At 34.1% G+C, this 25,998-nt stretch overlaps 2 protein-coding genes across 2 annotated transcripts in view; one reads left to right on the top strand and one right to left on the bottom strand.

Annotated features, from left to right (window-relative positions):
• LOC144968034 (palmitoyl-protein thioesterase 1-like) overlaps positions 1 to 17,879 on the bottom strand; it is a 29,031-nt gene extending 11,152 nt beyond the window's left edge. Inside the window, exons 1-6 of the mRNA XM_078905993.1 lie at positions 17,486 to 17,879; positions 16,961 to 17,067; positions 10,367 to 10,494; positions 9,539 to 9,609; positions 8,394 to 8,481; positions 3,758 to 3,772 (exon numbers count right to left, since the gene is read on the bottom strand). Of these exons, the coding sequence (XP_078762119.1) occupies positions 3,758 to 3,772; positions 8,394 to 8,481; positions 9,539 to 9,609; positions 10,367 to 10,494; positions 16,961 to 17,067; positions 17,486 to 17,585 (509 nt within the window). The 5' untranslated portion in view covers positions 17,586 to 17,879. The remainder of the gene's footprint in view (positions 1 to 3,757; positions 3,773 to 8,393; positions 8,482 to 9,538; positions 9,610 to 10,366; positions 10,495 to 16,960; positions 17,068 to 17,485) is intronic.
• On the top strand, positions 17,865 to 23,654 carry LOC144968043 (intraflagellar transport protein 25 homolog). Its single transcript, XM_078906005.1, has 4 exons — positions 17,865 to 17,993; positions 19,386 to 19,492; positions 21,281 to 21,349; positions 23,358 to 23,654. The coding sequence occupies exons 1-4, from the start codon at positions 17,902 to 17,904 to the stop codon at positions 23,507 to 23,509; spliced, it is 420 nt and encodes a 139-aa protein (XP_078762131.1). The 5' UTR covers positions 17,865 to 17,901; the 3' UTR covers positions 23,510 to 23,654.
• The last annotated feature ends 2,344 nt before the right edge of the window (positions 23,655 to 25,998 follow it).

Below are 25,998 nucleotides of genomic sequence, written 5' to 3'. Positions count from 1 at the left end.
TCGTTTAAGAGTTAATAGGTTCTAAAAACCTTTAAATTTTATGCACAGATATAATTTATCAATTATATAATTAGTATACAATGTCAATTAATTGATAATATTGAGAATTAAATTTCCCTACCATAAATAAGTGTCATACTCACGTCACAAGTACATTTTTTAAAAATGTTGTCTTAGAAAAATACTATTTTGATGTTATCTGTGTTAAAAAAAAAGTCCTTCAAAACCATAAGAATTATTGAATATTTAAGAATTAAAAAAAAAATAATGCCCTTCAGCAATGCACCATAAGACACCAGCAATCACCTAGGCATTCCATGAAGGATTATAGGAAAAAATAATCCAGGTCATAATTAGTTTACTGATACTTCTATGTCAAATCTACTTTCCGTTGTGCCTTATGAAAAGGATGAGGGAGTTACTTTTGATTCACTTTTGAATTTTGATGTACATATTGATAATTTTATAAGCCGTGCAAACAGAATGATGGGAATAATATATAGAACCTTTATAAATCTTGATAAAACCATATTTTTATTTCAAGGTGTTAGTAGACAGGGAATTATATGATGGGAGTTTTATGTATGATGAATAATACTTTTTCGCACTGCTGTTGACATGGCTTTCAATCTTGTATGTGCATTATTATATTATTATGGTTATCTTCTATTTGCGTGTGTGTGTGTGCTTTGGTTAAAGATATATGTTTGTACACCACATAAACATGAGTACATTTAAGTTGAAATACTATCTTTACCACGTGTATCATTATTGTAATCTTAAATCAATAGATGTATGGCATTACTATTGATATTAAGGGCATTCAAGGGATTTTATTAGCCCTATACCATATGTTATGTTATGTTATAGATAATTCTTAGACAAGTGTCTGATGTCAAAAAGAATCGCCCACGTTATTCAAGTGAGCAAATCAGCCATTAATAATCTTACCAAAAGGAAAAGAAAAAGAACCCAAAGTGCCTGAAAGGGGGTCTCGAATCCTTGACCGCCTGGGTCAATGTGCAATGAATTCTTCACACTTCACCTCCCTCCCAGGTTGTATCATTCAATCGCTTGCTATTTAGAAGGAGTTGGGTTTGTTTTTATTTTTTTGGGGGGGTTTTTTTAAAAAAAATTTTCTTGGGGGGTGGGTTGTTCTTGAGTTATTTTGTTTTTCGGGGGGAGGGGGGGGGGGGGGGTGGGGGGTTGGGTCTGGTTTTGCTTTTTAGTTTGTTTTCTTTTGTATTTTTTTATTTTTATTTTGGAGAGAATTGTATGGTACGTATAATACATTGTACTTTTAAACTTTTAGGAAACAGGAAGATGAATCATTGTCACCATTCATGACAGTGTCAACATTCATTGCTGCTTGATCACGAGATAAGTCAAGGTACAGAGCCTGCAACCAACGCCATACATAAGACTAAGAGACACCAATAAGGCAATATACCAATATCATCAACTTTATTGTAATCATTATTAAGGTTATTATCTTTATTAACACCCTTTTCTTATGCATGCTTTCCCTTTCCAGCCTACAATATGCAATATTAGAAATGCCCTGATAACAACAACCATGTTGGTGAATACACGCTATCAGTAGTAATCCGATTAGATTATTATTGGTCAGATGAAGGACAACACACACACACACACATACACGAACCTAAACACACAAACCTTATATAACTTATAGAAATAAGACTCCACACTGAATCTTATGATTATGAAGCAAGCAATGATAAGATGATATAATTATTGTTATCACCACCCTTTACTGGCCGTGCCATCAGTGCAAAATGGTCATGTTTATTTGAGACTGTTAATTCACATCTTAGTCGATCTGATGCTAGCAAACTGCAGGTCTGTCTCTTTAACATGTGTCTGTAGTAAAATATTAGAACTGTTACACCTTTATCTTTGTTTGTCTGATTGTCACCACTGGCACAAGCCAGATCTGTGGTAAACACAGGATTCATAGTTGTAGAATCAACGCACAAAAGGGTTAATTTCTAGTAACACAATACTACACAAGAATATATATCCAAATTAAATAAATATATAGATCAAAATTAGTCTGATGAATTAGAATATAATTTAGAATGAAATTCTAGATAAAAATATCCGTCCGTTAGCTGCCAGAAGCAAGGTACAAAGTGATCTGCCTGAGCATGCGTACTATCTCAAGGGATTCCATCCAATATTACAGTAGGCCAAATAATATTAGAACATATCCTATACCATCATATAATGAAACACCTGGAAACCAACAATATATTAACACCTCTACAACATGGGTTCAAAAGGGCAATCCATGTGAAAGCGTGACTATGCATGAGTTCATGAAATCTTTTGACAACAAAATACAAACTGACCTAAACATCTTAGACTTTAGCAAGGCATTTGACGCAGTCCCGTACAAAAAGCTCCAGTATAAATTAGAAAATTAGGTATAGGAAGTTAGGTAGTATCACAAGTGGCTTACATCATTTCTGACACAAAGAACACAGCAAGTTATCATTGAAGGTGAATCATCATCATCCTGTCAAGTTGACTTGGAAGTATCACAAGGGACAGCTCAAGGTCCGATACTCTTCCTCTGTCACATAACTTCTCCAAGCTGTTGCATCTCAAACAAGGCTCTTTGCAGATGAATGTCTTCTCTACAGACACATTAAATCACTAACAGATCAAATAAAAATACAAGCAGACTTACAAATTTCGAACAATGGGCAGATACCTGAGGCAATCATTTCAATGAAACAAAATATTACAAGATGGAAATATCCAGCAGCAAAACACCGCTTAGATGCAATAAACACTAAACAATCACACAATGGAACAAGTTACAGAAAATCCATATTTAGGCATCATTATACAAGAAATTTTAAAACAAAAGAAGACATCAACAAAATAATAAAGCAATTCAGCGCTAGGGTTAATTAAAAGGAACAACAAGATCAATCGTAGACTATTCCAGTACAGTTTGGGACCCACACCTACAATCTGATATAAAAGCAATTTAAGCTGTTCAGCGCTTGGCTGTAAGATTTGTCTGCAATGACTACAGCCCCCATGGTAGCGTAAGAGACATGATCACACAGCTTGGATGGAGCCCCTTACAAGACAAACAGCAAGAACAATGATTGACTCTTGTGTTCAAAATTACAAACAAAATGACAGCATTTTCACCAGAACAACTAGACATAGGACGAAATTCGTGCACCTAAAGAAAAACCCATCCAAAAACACTAAACCACCAACTCAAACATCTTCAAGGCTATCCGTCTAAGGAGGCTGTAGTATCAAGGCTTGAATGACACTGAATTATTCACCTGCCCGGCAATTGGGATGATTTTGGCAGCGACAGACATTTCCCGATTATAGAGTAATAATAATAATAATAATTGAAATAATAAATAATAATAATACTAATACTAATACTAATAATAATAATAATACAATAATAATAATAATAATAATAATAATAATATTAATAATAATAATAATAATTTAAAAAAATAATAATAATAATAATAATAATAATAATAACCACAACAATAATTATTATAATCATAGCAAAAGTAAAAAGTATATTATATTGGACCTAAGAAGATGTGAATGTAAACCAAAGAATAGTCTGAGGCCATTTTATATAATAATAAGGGTGACAATATTGATGGTATTGATGATAATGGTGATGATGATGATGATGATGATGATGATGAGGAGGAGGAGAGTATTGATGATAACTCACTGGTCTTGAACGTATCTGAAATAAAAATACAAAATATGAAAATGAATCACTCTTTTTTAAAATGGTTTAATTTCTCTACCACATCAAATCAACATCATATATATTTTTCATCGTGAAGATCATCTATGCGACCATAACCTATAAATTTGAATTCCACTAAGATGCGATCCAAAATTTGTCTCGCAGCAATTTCTGAAACGACTCGGTGGAATTTCAAAAGTTGAAAGTGTAATTACAACATTTGGTGGTTGTAGTAGGGATGACAATGTGTTGGTGGTTGTAGTAGTAGTGGTGGTAGGGATGATGTGGAGTGATTGTAGTAGTAGTGGTCGTAATGATGATTGTGTGGTGGTGGTTGTAGTAGCTGTGGTAAGAATGATGATGTGGTGGTAGTTGAAGTAGTAGTGGCGGTAGAGATGATGTGTGATTTGTAGTAGTAGTGGTGCTAGGGATGATGGTGTGGTGGTGGTTGTAGTAGGAGTGGTGGTAGGGAAGATGTGGTAGTGGTGGTAGGGATGATGATGTGGTGGTGATTGTAGTAGTAGTGGTCTTAGAGATGATGATGTGATGGTGGTTGTAGCAGTAGTGGTGGTAGGGATGATGTGGTGTCATTTGTAGTAGCTGTGGTAGTAGGGATGATGATGTGGTGGTGGTTGTAATAGTAGTGGTGGTAGAGATGTTGATGTAGTGGTTTTGGTGAGTGTTTTTTATTCAGTGATGATAATAGCAATTTGTGAAAAAGGAGGAAAGTGTCCCCGTCTATCGATCAAACACAAGCAAAGTGTAAAAATATCAGGAACATAATTTTGTATTAGTATTATGTAATGTATTACTATTACTAGTATAAATCCATTCTTATCATAAGACATAAATTTACTTTTTGTCAACATTTAATGAATTGTCCTTTCCTCATGTTAAAGGCCTACAATGTTATTCAAATAAAAGGCCAGAAAGTGTTGTTTTGTTTTGATTTTTACTTTATAAAGCAGGCTACAATATCTTTGTTACTGAAACCTAGTGGTTATTCAGCTCATAAATACAACCCAAGAATCTCTCAAATATAAAGCCAGTCCAAAGGTAAAAAGAAAGAAGAATAAAATAAGCCAATAACCATTGCTTTATTCTAATAATATATTATCTCAGTATAAGCAGATCATTTAATGCATGGTTGTGCGCGCAGAGATGAGAGAGAGAGAGAGAGAGAGAGAGAGAGAGAGAGAGAGAGAGAGAGAGAGAGAGAGAGAGAGAGAGAGAGAGAGAGAGATATTAAAAAGGCAGTAGGTACCTACACTCCCCATCCCCTTCAACCATCAACTAGCTAATCAAAGAACACCACTGGTCGTCTGTGTCAATTGTGACATCTGGTGCCATTCTGTCTGGTCCGACGTCATAAAAACGGGACCGTCACCAAATTTCACGAGACTGAGCACAGGTGTCAAAATATGACATTAAGACATAATGGTGATTTTGGTTTTGAGGAAAATGTTTGACACGGAGAAATTCTCAAAAATCACTGTTTATTTATCAAAAACAAAATTTGAAAAAGGAGGAATTGTGATGGGGATGGGTGGAGATAAACTACCATTTAGGCAGAAATCTGCCTTTAGGCGGAAGATTCTCAGCCCTGATATTATATATATGTGTGTGTGTGTGTGTGTGTGTGTGTGTGTGTGTGTGTGTGTGCATGAGTGTATATATGAGCCACAATGCGTTCAATTCAATTGAAAGATAAATATATTTGTACATTTCCAGTCCGCATCAAATACAGCATGTTTAAACCACATTCTAGGCATCCTTTATTCAATCAAATAAAAAACTATTTCCATATACTTTCAAGGAAAATTGCAAAAATTCCCAAGATATTTTACTTTATATTGTCAATCACTGGATAAGTAAAAGCATTAACCCTCTAGAGCCCAAGATTAGATCCCATGGATAAAAAAATTATTTTTTTCCACAAAATAAGTCAGAAATGATGTATAAAACATTAATCAACTTTTAATTTTTGAAAAAAAAATTTACAAAAAAGTTACAGACTATGACAAAAATGTCATATTGGGCATTAATGGAACAAATAAGGATATGACAAAAACGTCATACTGGGCACAAAGATTTTAGATCTGTCTCTGTGTGTGAAACTTGTAAAAACAGTTTCTTTGCTTATTGCAGCACAAATTTAAATTGCATTTGCAGCAAAACATCACTGCTTTCTGGTGACATCCAGGGAATTTACAAAATTGTCTCTTTGCACTACGTGGAAGGTGGTTGGTACCATCAAGTCGCACATCATCTGTTGGACGAACAGATGGCAGTGTCTTATTTGTTTTGTCGGCGCCACTGTCTAATGATGGTCGACCTGGTTTTGTGGCAACGTGTATTAGACTAGTAGCAATTTCTGACTGGAAGTCACTCAGTTTCTTTGGTTTTACGCCAAGGAGAGCACAATGGCGCCTATACAAAATCCAACTTGTTACAACAGTCATGTTGATGGTATGATAGAAAATGTACAAATACCAGCGGCGAGTTTTGATTTTTGCTTTGTACAAAGCCGTCAAAGAGTCCAAGAGATCGACGCCACCCATATATTTATTGTAGGATTTAATAACTTCAGGGCATGGCACTTCTATTCTTTCCTTCTTCTTTCTGTCATAACGGTGTACTTTTGTGATAGGATCAACCCCTTGAACGATGAAATGACATCCACTTTTTATTGTCATACCATCTCACTGCCACAATATTGCTATCAACTTCAATCAAACTGTCGTGCACTCCTCTTCGATCCTTCTTCATGTCTTTTTCTGATCTGAACTCACAGCCTTTGAGACGGTTTTCTCGTACTGTTCCAGAATAGAATATTCCGCGTTCTTTCAGGCATTTCACCAATTCCAAACTAGAAAAAAGATTGTCAGCAAAGACTTTGTAATTTTTGTTTGACTCCAAATGTTTTACCATGTCCATCACCACCTCTCCTGTCATGCCTAATTTTGATTTTGTTGAGGACTTTATAGATTGGTAAACTGTGAAGTCATGTAGCAACCCATCACTACCGGTCCGCGCCCAGAGTTTTATGCCCCACTTGTGTGGTTTGTTTTTCATATATTGTTTGGCCACACTGTGCCCTTTAAAAGCTACCATGACTTCATCAACACTTTGTGTTTCAAGGGGAATGAGATGTTTTAGATTTTCTTTTAGGCTGTTCAGCCAGGGACGAAGTTTCCAAATACGATCACTATCATTGGGTGCGGTATTGTCTGTGAAGTGAATGTAACGACAAAGCTGCAGAAAGCGATTTCTCACAAACACGTCAGCAATTGGAGGATACCTTGTTGCAAATGCCCAATATGCTCTCACACAATGGGCTTTCATTTGTCCCATTCGAAGATAAATACCTATAAACTTTTCTATTTCTTTCTTTGTGCATTTGAACTGAATTCCCTTCTCAGCCATTGCATAAATGTTTGTCTGCGGTTCAACATTTTCCAACATTTCATCAGAGATAATCTCCCTAAAAAATTCATAAGGAGTTTTCAAATCATCAGGCATTGGCTCAACATCACCAGAGAATGTTGTGTCTGGTGGTGTGAAAGGCATACGTATCCACATTCCCTGATTCATCATTTGTGTCAGAATATCTTCGTCGATTTCTGCGGCCAATGCATCCTGTTGTTGCAGTAGTTCAGCTCTAACGACAGCCAGGGGTATGTCATCCTCTTCGTCAAAACCATTGTCAGATACTGTTAATCTTCTCTTTTTGCGTTTTGGTCGTTGTATTTCTTCATCATCGGACTCGAAATCATCATCACTTGGCACATATTCATCTTCAGAATAAAAAAAAATCGCTCTCATTTGGGTCGATACAGGCTACCAAATCGTCAATTTCAGAGTCACTATCCATTCTAAAAGAAAAGAGGAGAAAGAAAAAAAAAATATAAATAAAGCATGGCAAGAAAAAAAACAGACAGAATAATAATACCTTAAATATGATAAACATTTACCTCCCATGGGGATACTTATCCCTGTAAGACCCACTATGACATTTATGTCATATAGGAAATTGGCCTTGTGCCCGGTATGACGTTTTTGTCATACTACTATTTCAACTTCATTTTCATCAAAAGTAAATACAATCTAAATTTTAAAACTGAATTAGAATATAAATACAGACATTAGAGAATGATAAGATCAAAAAAATAATACTGATGCTACTCACCTTAGATCTGATTGGCGCGGATGAAAATAATGTAGTAATGTAGTGCTTCCAAACCTTGTGGGCAAAAATGTAAACAGGAAAAGGAAACTAATAAAAAATCTTCCAAAAACCAATCTCCTTCTTCGGGGAGCTAGAAAGGGTAAAGGGGAATAACTGCCAATAATAAAAAAATATAATAGTTTAATTGTCACCAAGGGCAGCCTCCCTTTAATACGTATGACGTTTATGTCATACTGGGTTCTAGAGGGTTAATCATAAACAATAATATTTTAAATTCTTTTTAATTCATCCACATCCTCAAATTATTATCAATCTAATTTTATTTTTTTTGTTCGGGGTAACTTGCAATGCGGCATCAATAACCTAATTTTGTTAACATACTTAAAACTTACAACAAAAATAAGAAGAAAACCCAACAATACTTACGATATGTAAGCTCCGAGATTCAACAACTCACGCACATAGTTACACAATGTGACATTTTCTCCAGGACAGTGAGGAAATCCATAAACACCTAAGTGTACAAGTTTGAAAAGAAAATTGTTAAATGAAATCCTTTGTACAAGCAAAGATGAAAAGATCAGTCTATTAGCTAGAAGATTAAAAAATATATAAATAATTAAATAGATAAACCTCAATTCATAAATTTTTTAAAACACAGTGATCTAAATAATTCTGACATATACATATTCGTTTGATATATTTTCTGTTAATAATAAGCTCATGAAAATATCATAACCACGAGGTTATTTTCACACATAGCATAAGAAAATCATTACAACCGTAGCTGATCATAATGCATATGAATGTGTTTCTGTTTCACTAAGTCACTGAAATGACTAAACCAATGGGTAGTTTACTAATATTGCACTTGTGTTTTATTAAAGTTTCTGCGCAGTGTGAAGTTAAACTGTTAGGGGAATAGATGCTGTGCACTTGGCTAAGAAACTTACAACATTGCCATCTGGAAATATAACGGACTGACACAAAACTGTGCGTAACCTTGAACGTTTACAGTCTGTTGTTAATACAGTTTATTGAGAATTACTCATAAAAACAGATGGCAAAAAAACAATAACAAAGACCTGAGTGATGTCAACTTAGTTTTATCTATATTGTCAACGATTGTGCCCCTTTGTTGTCTCCAACACAGTGAATAATATACTGATTTTTTTTTTTTTGTTTGTTTGTTGCTTTAGGTCTCTTCCAACACAATTGAGGTTATATGAGAGACAGCTGAAACAAAAAAACAAGCAATCTAACAAAAATAGTACAAATGTAAATCAAAATCATAACCTAAAGATATCATAAGCTAAATTATAAATAACCAAGAACAAACAGGCAGAAGATTTACAGAAAAAAAATATCCCCTGTCAAAAATACAATCACAAACCAAAGAAGCAGGATAGGCTAGTAAAGAGAAGAAGAAACGACATCACTATCGGATCGTACACCCATGCGAACATCATAGGTATATGATTCAAGGGTGATGCTCCCATCCAACCACCCGCATAATATACTGAGGACAGTTCACATGGAAAGAGCATTTTAAAAGGCTTGATTGTAATTACCTTGATGTTGCCCTCCAAAAGATGTCAGATTCAACATAGGTGGAGATGGGCATCTTTGAGCAACAGCTCGTCTAGATGGAGAATTAAAGAAAATCATCACATGTTTTAAGAAAAGCAATCCAATGCTAAAACTCATGCATGAAACAACATGCAACAGCTATCCAGCTTCTGTCATTTATATCCTAACTTTTATTTTATTACAATGAATATTTTTAAAACCATACCTATTGCAGTAATGTTATGCATAAAATCTATCACATGAACAATGAGGAATTATTGTGTATGGGCGTGTGATGGGTGGTGAGTGAGTATATAAACGATATATATTTCACATAATAATGAATTACTTAAGTACACACACACACACACACACACACAAATACACACAAAGCATCACCTAGTGGTGATTATGTGCTATAGAAGAGCTCTTTATCATCATCATAATGTTCCATCATAATAATGATGTTAACAAATTTTAAAATTATCATTGGTGATGGTAACGAAGATGATGACCATGAAGATGATAATGATGATGATGATAATGATGATGATGATGATGGAGGAGATAATGACGATGAGCAAACTTTAAAGTTTTATTTGGAAAGATCCTGCGGGTTTTTAAACAAAATTGATTGGAACGGTTAACCTACTCTGCCATAAATTTTTTACTTTACCATCAAAGTCTAGTCTAAGACAATGTGATAAAATCTTTTCCTATGGCTCCAGACATGTATCTCTCCTGACTATTTTTGAGGGACATCTAAATCTAGAGCAGTAAATGAGGTTCAAAATAAATAGTCTAATCCAGCGCTATAGTGAAAGACTCACAGAAATTGTCCTCCTTGTGAAAAACCCATAGCATTGTAACCATCCTTGAGTTTTGGATCTGCCTTCAGTTGTTTACACACATTATCAACCTGGTCATTCACGTTCATTAAAAAGCCATTTTCCGTGTCCTTGGATAAGAAAAGTAAAATCCAAAGAGAAAGGTTTGAAGAAGTTGTGACAAAAGTGTAGTAAGAAAAAGATAATATCTTTTATTATATTTAATATGGCATGTTCATTTTTTAAAATACAATTAACAACACAAAATACATAATCAACAATTGAGACAAGAATAAAAGACTTTCTCCCATATTCAGCGTCCTTGGAAGAAAAAAAGTAAAATCCAAAGTGAGAGTTTTGAGGAATTTGTGACAAATTTGTAGTAAGGAAATATAACACATCACATGTTACATATTTATATCAACATATTTTACCACATTTTCATTTTTTCCCCAAGCTAATAGTACAATACACACATTCAACAAATAAGAGAATTTCTGCTTTAATAATACAGTTAAGTCTTTCTGATCCGAGTACCCCTGTTTTCAGCAATATTTTTCCCAGATTATAGAATTTTCAGAATTATGAAATCATTGTGTGTCCATAATGGGCCTAAAAATTATTTGCAATATTGGCCTACTGCATCTCGTATAGCAAGGAGTAATAAAATGTTGTTCATCACCATGTGGATTTATCAGACATAATATGGGCAATACTGCATTCTTTTATTTTATATCTAATTTAATTCTAACAATATGCTTTTATTCTGTCAAGCCTTGAACCTTAACTACATGTCGGACGGACATAAAATTTTGCATAGAAATATGTTTTATTATATACTATGATCCTTCTATATTTTGATTGACATACTGGGATCGAATGTAATTTTACAGGTATTGCTTTTTTTAAAATTTCTCTCGTGGAAGCAGCATAGAAGCTTCAACATTTTGAATAATCTTTTTCGATTGGTGTAGAAATGTCAGTTTGGAAATTTGTATTTCAAAGTTTCATATATATCTACAAATGTATATCTGGATTGAAGAATTCTAAGAACTACAGGAGATGGGATTAAAATTACAAATTAGAGGTATGTGGTAAAATTATTTGCTTATGAAGAAAATAGAAGGAAAAAAACAAAAACTATAGATGTAATAATAACCCACCACTTTCCTGTGACAAAATTTTTACTTCAAAAAACATCCTTCCACTATCCCATTGGTATACAATAACCTGTTATTTTACCGCAAGTAATAGAGACTATTTCAATCATATTTACACAACTATTATTCACTATTTCAATCATATTTACACAGCTATTTTTCAAGTATCAAACAAGATGAATGCCTTCCAACTGTCAGATTAATTGCCATTTAACAATTTTGCAATGTGTCTCTGGTTCCAGTCTTCCACAGTCACAAACACACACACACACACACAAAATCACTTATAACCTGGACAGGAAGAAATTTCATAATTCAGATTGCCTCTCACATGGTTGGGGAAAGGATGATCTTTTGGTTGGAAATGGGAGAAAAGCCCTAATCCACTACTCCCTGTAGAAGGAACTTTTAAAACGTATGAAAAATTAAACACAATAAGAAAAAGGTTGATTCTCACGCTGCTATACAAAGATTACTAGAAATTTTTATTCAGAAATAAATAGGCAAAACTTTACACTTTACACCTATCTTCCATTTGTTTACTTTTTTCAGAATTTATTATTAATGAGGGCTTTTCTAGAATAATTCATTTATCTATGGCTGCACCAAATTTCAAGATTGAATGGGTCACATGCATAGCCCTCTCTGCTATGCTCACAGGATATTTAATTTTTGCCACCAGTGACTATGGCTAAAATAACTTTGTGGTCGCATGATGTTTTCAAATGTTTACTTATTGATAACAAGTTTTTATTAAAGCACCAAATATTTAAAGTATCACTCTTTCGTTGCCGTCCTCGTAGCCTTGTGTTATCTGTTCTCATAACAGACCTACTGCTCTACCACCGTGTTTCTGTTCTCGTAGTAGACCTACCGTCTGGATATTTCCTCTCTGCGCTCTGTAAATATAGGCTTGAGACTGTCCACAAGGATCACATGCATTGATATATGTCAACAAGCCTTAATCCATCAAAAATGATGTAGCAGCTTCCTCAGTCGGGATGACAGTGGTGTAGAAGTGTTTCAAATGTATCTTGATAGTTGATAGTTGTTGTGATTGAATAAAATGCAGAGAAACAGGCTTGCTTATCATTATACCTCTTGTCCAAAGTTTATTAGCCAACCAAAGCCTTCTTCATAATCTTTCCATCTTGAAAGTGAAAGCTGGTTAACATCAAACAACCATATCTTATATATCCATATTTGGTCATAATGCCGACATGTAATATCTTTTAAAGGTTCAATATTGAAAGTCAGTAAGCATCACACAACTCAACCCATCTATCCGCTATTATTTTCTCTCGACAAGGTGAAATAGGTAGACCCCCATCTGTAAGTCACAAAGGCAGAAAGGTCCATACCTGTCAGTCACAAAGGTAGAAAGACCAATCAAAATATGGTAGGTCTGCTACGAGACCCACCACTTTTTCTGCAAAAATGTATATAAAATAAGAAAGAAATCCGCATTTTTTATCAGTCATGAGAATTTTACCTTGGCTTTCTTATGTAAAATTGCTGTGCAATCACTGTGTAATTAACTATTATTCAGGTAAAATCAAGTTATTGTAGCAAAATTAAAAAATTTAAAAATATCATGATGCCAAACCCAGTTTCTCCATGCCATTTGGACAGTTACATCTGCCAAAAAAAAGTTTGTCTCACTTGCACCAGTGAGTGACCAGCTTGAGAACATCTGTGTCATATGAGGCACCCACTTAGTTGGCTTTTTGACTCGCTTTGTCCCATCTAAAGAAGGTACCTCAGTAGTTAGCTTATCAGATTATTCGGAGGCTGACCAGCTGAGGTAATTCCCAGAAGAGAACATTCCAAGACAAGCACACACACATAACAAAGTGCTGTCAGGCAGTTCATATCACCCTCCAAATGATGTCAGAATATAAAATCTTATTGATGACGAAACATGTAAAACACTTATCCATGCCCTTGTTACCAGCCACTCGGATTATTTTAACTCTCTGCTGTACAGCATACTAAAAACATCACTGAACTGACTACAACAGTTGATGCAAAACAAAGCTGCTGGCAAAGTTACAAGGACAAATCCCTGGGACCATATAACACCATCCTTAAGTCACCAGACTGGCTTCCAATAGAGAAAACAATAACATACAAAATCGCATGTTTTGCTTAATATTGCATTCCCCATACATCACCTGAATACCTCGAATGCCTTGTGACGGAATATAAACTCTGCGATCCACCAGTACTTCTTTAATGAAGAAAAGCATCCCAAGAACAAAGTTTGCTGAGTGTGGTTTGCATTTTTGGCTCCAATCGTATGGAATTCTTTACCACCAATATCCAACAATGTGAAAGTCTGCCAATCTTCAAACAGCATCTAAAATCAATCTTTTTCATTCTGCTTATTGTGATTCTATGTGAAGTTTGAACAAGATATGTGTGTGACTTTTGTGGTGATTCTGTAGTCCAATGAATGAACTTGCGTGATACCAAAAAAACCTTGTTTTGTCAAACGTCTCTAAGCACTATTTGCGGATACTGGCGCTCTATCAAATGATAATAATAGAGATTTTGAAGGGGTGTTTTTTTGTTGTTGTTGTTGTTATTCTTTTTGTTTGCTTGTTTTTTTGCATTGCCCAATATTAAACTATTTTTAAAGATCTATTTATCTGAGTTACAAGGAATATCAATTAAAACCTTTTTTAAAATATCAGACTATCCACCTAGAACCAGTTGTCGTGAACGGATTTCTCTATCTGGTTCACGATAAGTAAAATATTGGAAAAAATTAAGGAAAAGTCTCCACCGAAAAAAGCATTCTCCATATACATAGAGTACATATTTGGGCAGATAAAAAATGCTATGTATCATATTTCTAATCCATGCATTTAGGCATCACGCGAATAGTCCAGGTAGTTCAACCGGTAATAAAAAACAAAGTCAATTAAAAAACAAAGTCAACACTTGACTAATTATCAATCATCAATCCATTGTGAATATCATAGTTGTAAGAATTTGCAAGGAGAAGGGAAGATCGTTTTATACCCATAGTGACATCACAAACCCATAAGAAGAAATGACACAGAACAGTGAATGGAAATCACAGGGACACCCAAAAGTTTACCTAACATGAAAATAATTCACAACAACTCAATATCCAAACAACAACAAACTGAAACACATTGAAACACAACAATAAATACGTTCCCACACAGAGGTCTGTGGGGATTGGTGTGTTATAAATGCTATCATTTTATGGCTGCGGCTCTTCGGACTCGAGTCTGAATAGTCTCCTAAGGCTATTCGGACTCAAATTCCAAATCGCATGTTCATATTCAAACTCTGTCTGAATAGACTCCCATGGCAGTATAGCTTTGGTTTGTTTTTTTGTTTTTTTTTTAATATTTTATTTATTGATAATTACATACAATTGATGCAAATGACAATAACAGTAATGGCATAGTTACTAAAGTAGTCTAAAAATAGTCTATTTGACGAGAAAGACAAAATCGTAGATCAACTGGAAGCCCAGATAGAAATTATAAAGAACAAAAGTCAAAAGTAACTGCAATCTAAAGGAAAAGCTTTTCTAACAACATAACACAATGTCCACATAAAATCTGGATGAAAAAAAAAAATATTGTGATAGTGTTAGACAGGTAACAATCCATTTACAAACCAAGATACGGGTATGAGCTGAGTCAGTGTGATAAAGGCCCCCCAATGTCTGTGCAGGCATATTGGACTTTTGAGTCCAAATAGCCATGGGAGACTACTCAGACTCCACACTACTATTGCAGCCACCACCACCTCATCATCCCTACCACTACTACTACAACCACTACCACATCATCATCCCTTCAATCACCCCACATCATCATCCCTACCACAACTACTTAACTACAACCACCATCACAACACCATCATCCTTAAGATCACTACTACTACAACCACCACCACATCATCATTCCTAAAATTACTAGAACCACCACATCATCATTCTTACCACAACTACTACCATCGAAACATCATCCCTAAGACCACTACTATTACTACTACTACTACTACCACCACAATAACCACCACCACATCATCATCCCTACTACAGCCATTACTATGTGCGGCTATGTGGTCTAGTGGCTAGACACTCGCTTTCAGATCGGAAGGTTCTGGGTTTGAGCCTCGTGCTTGACGCATAGTTAAGTTCTTGGAGAAGACTCTTTACTCACATTCTCTCACCATACTCAGGTGTAAAACGAGAACCTGGTCTTTAACAGTGTTGTCTCTGTCCAGAAAAAAATTGTAATATCGCCTAAGAATTGCCATTCCCGTTCTAAATGTTACGTGTTGCTACTGGCCAGGGATCCCTTGTAAAGCGCTTTGAGCACGTTTGGTGGATATTGCGCTATATAAAAGCTCAAGTTTTTTATTACTACAACCATCATATGTTGTAATTGCACTTCCAACTTTTGAAATTCCCAAGTGGTGTCAGTTTGCGTCTCTTTTTGTTTTTGTTTTGAGATTTCCAACAATAAGTCCATAAGGAATTGCGTTAACAGACCTAAAAATATGTGCACGTCGAGACAACCCGGATCAGACCAGTTCCAAGGACATCAACCCCCGAACAGTGCTGAAAATTTTCAATCTATGAAAATAATGAAAACTAATCATTTTTGTGTTTTGATAGATAAAAGTAATTCAAGGTGAACAACTAATCAACTAGATAAGTACTGACTTGATGTTATGGCATGGCGCCTGTGTAGTATACCGAATTTCTTCCAAATTATGTTATTTATTGAGATACAAATCATCAATGACCAAAAATGAAACATTAAAGTCATGAAAAAAAATATTGAAAAAATTCTTTTTTTTTTTTTTTTGCCGAAGAGCACTGGGACCCACATTCAAGGGCAGATAACTCCAAAAGTTGATAAATATTTTCATTTTCCTTTAAATAATTGCAATTTATGCTAAAAGTTGTACAGGATTACCAAATATGAGAGATTTAGCATGATTAACTAAAAATTTATAGTCTCTCAAAAATGGACCCACGAGCAAATTTGATTTTGACACATTTTGAGACAAAATTTCAAAAAATTGTAAAAAATTCAAATATCCATATTCTGAACCGAAAATTTGGTTTTCTTCATATCTCATAAGTACCTATCTTCAATTGAGCCAAGTTTGAGGAAAATCAAAAGGGGTGTGGTTCCCACCCTTGGTCCACTTGACGTGGAATGGCCCATTATTATTATTATTATTATTATTATTATTATTATTATTATTATTATTATTATTATTACTATTATTATTTATTATTATTATTATTATTATTAATTATTATTATTATTATTATTATTATTACCGTTACTAACAATCTAACTATGGCTATAGTTATAGACAGTAGTGTAGTATCAGTGTCATCAGTCAGTATCAATAATTCTAATCTGCTTACTTCCATGATGTTGCTTCCGATCATTAGTGACTTGACATAAGCCCCAACTCTCTTCTCAACCATTGTTTTTATCGAACCCATACTCAACGGGTTACAGCAGCTGTCACCTATAATACAGATGAACAACAAAGAACATTCATTCATGAGTCAGATTTACTCCCTTTAACTTTAACTTTTAATTTTAATGACTCATTTAGGCACCTACTCTAGCTATTGGTTTTATAACAAAGAACAACTTTTTATTTATTATAATATAACATTAATAATTTGATAACAACACAATTACAATAACATCATGTCATGGTAAATAGTAGATAGATCTATCTAGATAGATAGCTAGCCTAAGAGGCTGACCCAGTTCTTTTTAAACAATTCACAACATGGAATTGTCATCGGTCATGGTACAACAGGTTAGTCTCATAGAAATATAATAATCGTTAAGATTATTAAAAATTTTACATGGTACAACAAGTTAGTCACAAATCACAGAAATATAATTAAGATTATTAAAAATTATCTACTTACCCATTCCATGCCACAGAACAACAGGAGCAGGGCTCTGGTGAGAGAGCATAAACACATTGAACAAGAGAAAGGCAACCGACAGCATCATTGATGTAGCCATTTTGTACTTTGTTAAATGTCAAGTGATAAAAACATCACATGACATTTCTGGGGAGCTGAACCTTGTGTTTTTATTGATAATTTAATATCTAAAAATTTTAATGTTCAAAGTCAATTCTATTTTTAAAATAACACTATTTAATTACTTTAAATATATCTGTTGCAAACATTACCATCTACACATTTCAGCTATGTTCTGTTGCGTAAAAAGCTTTAAAAATTGAAAACTAATTAACTATCCCAATCCTTCCAACAGGAAGTCGTTCCAAACGGTAGTTGTTGCCCATCAACCGTAAACATTCTTTCAATCCACCAAAATGTTCGATGTTGCGTTAGCCTCAGCCGGAGCACATATAGCTCTCTCCACATCTAGCGACGATAAACACCCTCCTGAAAATATCATAGATGGGTTTGTATATTGTTATTCTATTGATTTTGTAACAAAAAGAGCTCTTAAAAAGCATTGCATTTGAATTTGGAAGGCGCCATGCTATAACATTAGCATTATCGAGTTGTGTTCACCTTTAATTACTTTTATCTCTCCAAAACAAAAAAATGATGAGCTCTCATTATTTTCATAGTTTGAAAATTTTCGGCACTGTTCGGGGGTTGATGTCCCTGACGGGAGGGCGGCCATCTTTTTTATTTATCTTGGAACTGGTCGGATCCTGGTTGTCTCGACGTGCACATATTTGTAGGTCTGATAACCCAATTCCTTATGGGCTCATTGTTGGAAATCTCAACAGAAATTTTTTTTTAAAAAGAAGGAAAAAAGCCGCAAAACTGACACCACTCGGGGGAATTTCAAAAGTCGGAAGTGTAATTACAACATATGATGGTTGTAGTAATGGTGGAAGTAGGGATGATGTGGTGGTGGTAGTAGGAGTAGTAGTAGTAGTAGTAGTGGTGGTTTCAGGGATGATGTTGTGCTGGTGGTAGTATTAGTTGTGGTAAGACTGATGATATTGTGGTTCTATCTAGTAATTGTAGGAATGATGATGTGGTGGTGGTTGTAGTAGTAGTGGTCTTAGGGGTGATGGTGTGGTGGTTGTAGTTAAGTAGTTGTTGTAGGGATGATGATGTGGGGTGATTGTAGGGATGGTGATGTGGTTGTTGTTGTAGTAGTTGTGGTAGGGATGATGATGTGGTAGTGGTTGTAGTAGTAGTGGTAGGGATGATGGGGTGGTGGTGGCTGCAGTAGTAGTGTGGTAGGGATGATAATGTGGGGTGATCGTAGGGATGATGTTCGGCATGGAATAAATTTGATCAAACGCCATTGACTAGTGCCAAACAAATTCAAATCAATAGGGTAGGGAACTGAGTCTTTACCGTAGGATGAGGTTGTTTTTATGTCTTTTGTTTGTTAGTTTGATTTGTTGTTGTTCTTTTTGTTTGTCTGTTTGGGGTTATTTTTTGGGGGGTGGGCGGTGAGTTGTCTGTTGTGGTGGTTAGTTTCAGTGCTTTTTAGATTTTACTTTTAATGAAGTTATAGAATTTTCAATGTGTTTTATTATTGGATAAATACATTGTAATGTATGCGTTATAATAAACCTATAGGAAGAATTCACTAAACCACTACACTTGGAACCTTTGCAAAATGTCCAGACAAGTTGATCGTGTATTATATAAATTCACCCTTGATCGTAATTTTTGCTGTTTATATTCTTATGAACTTGAAAAATATTGCATTTTTAATAGGAAGCAAAAAAGTAAGAAAGCTATATATTAATCTTTCTGTTATACCCTCATTTAATCTGACATGACGTGTATATCAGACTGGACATTTCATCTTTATTCACAGAAATGCTGAAACATTCTGGTCTTCAACTGGCATGTTCCCACAAGAAGTTGTTATCAAGTTCCAGACCCTAATGAAAATAACAAATGTTCACATTTGCTCTTATAATGGTGGGTAAATATTTTTGATATATAACTTTGCTGTTTTTAGAGACACCGAAATTTAAATACAAAACTAAAAAATAACACACACTTGAGATGTGAATTTCTCACTTTAATTATCTTGTATCCAAATATTTCAAAATATTTTATTTGTCCATAGCATAATTTTAGAGTATGCCTATGTGGCTTGAAAGGCCTTAGATCTTATGATGGACTTTCTGATGTTTTGAAAATTCCACTCAGCTTGCTTCCATTGACCTTGTATTCAATAACTACTCAAGACTCCAACTCATACTCGTAGTGAAGGGAATATATCCACACCCCATGTCCTGTAACAAAATACACACTGGAGAGTGAAAGCGTAACTGGTATACCCTTTGTAACAGGAGAAATACACATCGTAACATTGTTGGAACGTGTCTTCTCTCAGGCACGGGATAGCCAAACAGGTGGTGTCATTGGAGGAATTGGAGGAATGCAAAGATCAGGTTATCGAATATTTCTTTAGGAGTTCTGTAATGTAGGGAGGGGCAGTGTTTTCCAGACAGCGATAAACTAAGATACATGCTTTGAATTTGACCCTTTTCTCACAAGCAGTCAGTGTAATCTTCGAAGGAGAGGTGTGGCAGAGGCAAACCTCCACTTTTGAAAGACCAATCTGTCAGCATTATTTTTGGACTGTCAGCCACCTGAGCTTTATTTCCGAAACACCAGACAACTGAGCATTACATCCAACTTTGAAAATAAAAGAGAAACAACAAGTTTCTTGGTAACATCCTCAGAAAGGAACTGTAGAATAGATCCAATTTTTTTCAACTGACATATCAATGACCGGGTCATTGTCTTAATTTGGTGGTCCATCGACAGTTCTGAATCTTAGAATGCTCCAAGTTCTTCAATATCTATTGACACCTATCCTACTTTCAATTTCGTCTCGTTCCAAAATCTTCTGTTCCCTACATACATCACCTCTGTTTGGTCATCATTCAGCCTTAGCCTGTTCCTACCCATTCAATCCCTTACATCCAGTACACATTTTTCACATATACTTAGGACATTTTGTAAGTTTCTGGTACATTCATATCCAAACAACTGTGGGGTAGGACAGGCCAAAGCTTCTGATAACCTTTGAAAGTGGATGAATGTAGAGAACAAAGAGCACAGGTCCAAGAATTGTGTGTTTACTGACAGAGAGGTGATTAGTTCTCTTTAAATCATTTATTGGTTATACTTATACAGTTGTTTTGGTGGACAGAACTGGTGAGCTATTAACTTCTTCACATACCAGCAATACAAATCTACATACTTCCACAAAATTAAACAACAGCTTTCATTAGAGTTTATGCCAAAGGGATGCAAAATATGATACACACTTTCAGCCACTTAAATTTACTCCACAACGAACTGCCGATTAATTTATTTTTTCTTCATAGATATTTTTGTAAATTGAGAAGTGTGTGTATTTTAAAAGGTCTATTTGTGAATTAATGCGTTTAGAAAAATAACACTTTCCAAATTCTTCTTAGTTCATTGAGAGTGAGAGTTTTCGCCAAGATGAGGGTCATTTAAATCGATCGATATTTGAAGGACAGGTTTTCTGTTCAAATTTTTAAATACGCATCTTTCTGCAATACGACAGTTAACCAGTTAAGAAAATTAACACAATCATGTAATGTTAGCCTTTCCATTTTAAATCCGTTGTTTATTCAACCCAGTTTAAATAATTAATTTCATATGATTTAGATCAATTTTATTCATAAGAATTTATGTCCTTTTTGTTGTTTTTTCTCTTCACAGTAAAGAAGCTGAAGCTTGAGGCAGCGGAGACAGAGGACATCAGTAAATTTGATGTCATTGCTGAAACAGGTATGATACTCAAATAACTTATTCTCCTAAATTCTTAACAAATTTTAATCAAACCATCAATTTTTTCCTACCTAAGTTAACTCTTTAAGATTCAACCCGACAAAAACCGACAACGGCATAATATTCATGGGCGGGGTAGCCAAGACTGGCCTCAGTAAGTAAAATCCAATCGCTGTGAAGGAAATGACAGGTCCTGTCACTGCCGCAGGGTGTTTTCAGCTTTGATTTTTATAAATTTGCCGACAGAAAAGAAAATATGTTTCAGAAATTGCGATTTAAATCCTATTTTATTTGCGGGTGAAAATCATTGACATTGCACTTTGTTTAGTAAAAATCAGTAAAAAATTACGACTTTGGTGATGAAAAATGACTTTGAAGACAATTATTGTAAACTTTTAAAAATATTATGAATAATTTATAACTCCCTTATTTGTGGGTCAATTTTGTCATTCGAGATATCAATTTTATTGTAATAAAGAGATAGGAACTTCAGAGTTATTTTTTCTGATGCGAAATTATTACTTTGTAATTTTAGCACCAAGAAAAATAGTCGGTAAATAAATTTGTAACACCTCTTTGATAGACCGCCAGGGTCCGTTCATGTAGAATTGTGAATCAAGCGTTTCAAAGTCTTCGACCAATCACAGGCTATCTATCCAGCTGGCCGAATCAAAGACGCTTCTCCCCGTCGATGTATTACGCTATTGTTATGCAAGGAATATAACACCTTATTGAGTAGGCATAAAACCTAAAATTTAAAAGTAAAAAATAAAATTCTGAGGAATTTGAAAGTCACATTGCTGAAATCAGCTTGAAAAAAGAAGTACATTGGTCTTTGTTTCATAAAAATCGGTTGAAAACCAACTGTTTTACGAATAAATTTGATTTTAAAAATTGCTTTTGTTTATTTTAGCTTTTTTTAGCAACTTTTTTATTTATCGGCCGATTTTCTTGATTTTTATATCATTCTTTATATCTCAAAGAGATGAGATCAGTGATATATTTTGTTTGTTTCAAATGTAACTAGAACATAATTTGGCTTTTTTTTACCTATCGACCTGGATAATTTATTCAACAACGTGGCGATGTGACGCAACTATTCCATGGCCGTCTTCCACTGCCTAAACGATGATTCAATTCATTGTTGACGGCTGTTGACACGTGAGCTGCCAGAACGACCAATCGTTGAAGGGTCAAGATGCTCAGTAGCCAATCGTTCTTCGGTCAAAAAGCTTAAGAACTCACGAGAACAAAAGTTTGAAATTTGGTGATGGACGGACCTATGAAATCGTTTCTGGGCGGAGTTTAGCCATGAGTGACCGTAGAAAACGAAAAGGCGACTACAGATATCAAAGAGTAGGCTTATATCATCAAAGGATGTCTACATGATTGACATGGCCATATAGGGAACTCATTATCTACTCCCCCAAAAAGAATCTAAACACGAGAGGGTTAATTGAGGTTTATTCGTAATGTAGGGTAAGACTTTTAGTTTTATAACATGACATTAAAGGAAACCAACTAGAAAGCAATGAAGAAATGTTAGTGTTATGTATAATTTTGTTCAGAAAATAATAAGGAAAACAATCTATACCACACAATGTGAAGTTCTGATAGTAAGAGCAAAGATTTATCTTCATTTTTTTTATGATCAAAAGAAATTTGAATTTAAAAAATATGATAGCCATATTAAACGAATGCAATGAATTCCCAAATGTTGTTAAAGGATGTTGGATGATCTTTTTTTTTTAAATATCATTTGTTCACTTCTCCATATTGATTTAATGTTTCCTTGGAGATGGCTAAGTAAATTTTGCTATCAAAGCTATTGTGTCTCTTTGAAACGTTTTTTAAAAATTGTTTGTATTGTTTTTATTGCGTGTTTTTTTGTTTGTTTTTTAAAATCTGTTATATGATAAATAATAGGTACTGATTCATCAGTTATCCAACTAAATGATTACATATGACACTAATGTACTGTTGAAAATTTATTTATTTCTCAACACAGAACTTGAAGAAACTGACTCTCGTCTGCAACAAGAAGAGATTCAGTTAGGAGAAAAACGAGCATATAGCCTCAGACTTGTTATAGAATCTGGATTCGATCATTTTGTTTCCTTACACAAAGTTGTTGTTAGTGGGCAGGCATTGCACGGATGAATGGTAGTGGAAATGTTTTAGTATTACATTCATCTTTCTTTCATCTCCTCTATATCATAACTATTCATATTTCATTTTGATCTGAAGAAATGCTGTATTTTTATATTTTATAAAACAGAACTCAAAAATGTGTTGAACTATGTGTGTATGTGTTGTGTATGCCAATTTCTAGAATTGATATTTTACATCAATGAATTTTGGACTCCTAGTCCTATAGCTGTTTCAAAATAGGGATTGGGCGCATTTTAAATTATTTAGTATTATTATCATTATTATTATTATTATTATTATTATTATTATTATTATTATTATTATTATTATTGTTATATTATTATTATTATTATTATTATTATTATTATCATTATTATTATTATTATTATTTTATTATTATTATTATTATTATTATTATTATTATTATTATTATTATTATTATTATTATTATTATCATTATTATTATTATTATTATTATTATTATTATTATTATTATTATTATTATTATTATTATTAGGCCTGTAGTAATGTCTAGATAAATAATGTTATCAGATAAATAAAAGAAGAATTAAAGTTTTAATCAAAATTTTAGGCTAACCATGCAGGTTTAATGAACAGAACCAGAACTAGAATAATTTTATTTTCAAATGTGACAATGTTTTTAATGTTCTGTGAGGTTCTTGCATGACAGAATAGATGGTTGATGCGTTTAATAAAATCAGCATTATTGGCCTCTATTTAGTAGAAGTTTGCTAGAAAGGATGTCAGAATTATCCTGGGTCAGTTATGGAACGTTATGAAAAGTTTTATTCCATTGATCTGATAGATGTTATTATCAGAAGAATTATTGATTTTTATATTTTGTTTAAAAATTTGGTTCTTAATAAAGTAATTTATTTACTTTGCCTTTTGTGTTTTTTAAATTTTGCCTATGCCTATGTCTTGTGTTTTCGATCATATATTGCATGATTTTTAGTAAGATAATTTTTATTTTATATTCGTTCTAAAAAAAAACAAAGACTGCTTCAATTAGTTATTATTCAAAATGTAGGAAATGTGTTGATTCTTGATTTAAAATTAAGATATGAACATTATTTTTTCTAATGTTTCAAACATAACTCTAGAATTGTAAATATTTACCACAATTTACGTGCTTTTTAAATAATATCAGTGAATAGGTTTTTGGTGGAAGTCAAGATCGGGGGACCCATTGAGTGAGTCGGTTTATTTATAGATAATTGAAATCCCTATTCCTTTTAGTTATTTTTATATGTGTGTGTGTGTATGTGTGTGTGTGTTTTATAAGTGTGTGTGTGTGGGGGGGGGGGGGGGAGACACTGATAGCTGGAATAGATTACTAAATAAATAGTACATTTAACCATGACTGAAATCCTATGTTCTCGGATTTGGTTTACTTTTATTAAACTAAATCTTAAAGGATGCTACTCATACAATGTAGTACAATTAATCTTTTTGTCTTTAGTTACTTGCCGTATAATATTTTGAAGTGAAAAACTTACACTGTAAGAACATAACATTATTTGCAACAACACACAGTGAGTTTACAATATCTGTGGTCTGAGTATGACTTTAGCCTACAATTGATGTTTCGGATCGCCAATATTTTGGTTTAATTGTTTTTGGCTTACCCAGTTTTCAGTCCGGATTCAGTCTAGTTCTCACTTATTCTCCTATTTTCTGCCTTGTGATTTTCTAATTTGGCCATGAGAGAGACACTTTGATTTCCTCTGAACTTGACTGGGATCTTTCAACAAGGCACATGTATTTGCCTATTGATTTCTCTGCGAGACAATACTATCCGCCCCCTCCCCTTCTACGTAAATGCTCTTTCTGAGTCGTATCAAAAATCTTATGTTTGCGGCTTTGTGGGCAAGTGGTATGCCACTCACCTTCAAACATATAGATCCCTGGTTTGAGACCCTTACCGAGCAGTGCAAAGTTGTGTCCTTGGAAAAGACTCTTTGCTTACATTCTGTCTCTGTACTCAGGTGTAAAATGAGTTTATGGCCGATAACAGCATTGTCGAAAAAATACTGTAAAAGTGCCTTACAGGCCATGTCTCATCATACTGTCCAGCATTACTGTTGGTTTGGCACCCATTGTAAAGCGCTTTAAGCTTATTTAGTCGATATTACGCCAATATAAGATCTCAATTATTTAGTGTTTGTCTTCAAACATGGTGTTATTGGTGTATGATCATTTAAAGGCAGGGATTATTTGCTTATGTCTGGGTTTTGTCTTTTGAGCTCTCTCAGACTGGACACACATTTAGACTAGCCTTGGTATCCTCTTTTCTCTATTCAAATTCAAAATTACCTCATATGCCCACTGCCTCAAAACGGCTTGGGTCAGGATTTTTTATGTCACGCAAATTAAATTTATGATCAAACATAAAAAACTTGAGTTGAGTTCATTTGTATTCCTAACAAGAATTTTCCAAGTGCACCAAAAAAAAACAACCTACAATAAAACACACA

This window comes from Berghia stephanieae, chromosome 1, assembly GCF_034508935.2.
Source record: "Berghia stephanieae isolate SIO BIC M18660-M18661 chromosome 1, UCSD_Bste_1.3, whole genome shotgun sequence".
NCBI classification, from domain to species: domain Eukaryota; kingdom Metazoa; phylum Mollusca; class Gastropoda; order Nudibranchia; family Aeolidiidae; genus Berghia; species Berghia stephanieae.
The sequence above is the reverse complement of the archived record's forward strand: the minus strand, read 5'-3'. Positions and strand labels throughout refer to the sequence as shown.

Coding starts and splice junctions, on each gene's coding strand:
- LOC144968043 (XM_078906005.1), top strand. CDS start 17,902: ATGTTCGATGTTGCGTTAGCCTCAGCCGGAGCACATATAGCTCTCTCC. Junction 19,493..21,280: donor TCACATTTGCTCTTATAATG/GTGGGTAAATAT, acceptor TTCTCTTCACAG/TAAAGAAGCTGAAGCTTGAG. Junction 21,350..23,357: donor TGATGTCATTGCTGAAACAG/GTATGATACTCA, acceptor TTCTCAACACAG/AACTTGAAGAAACTGACTCT.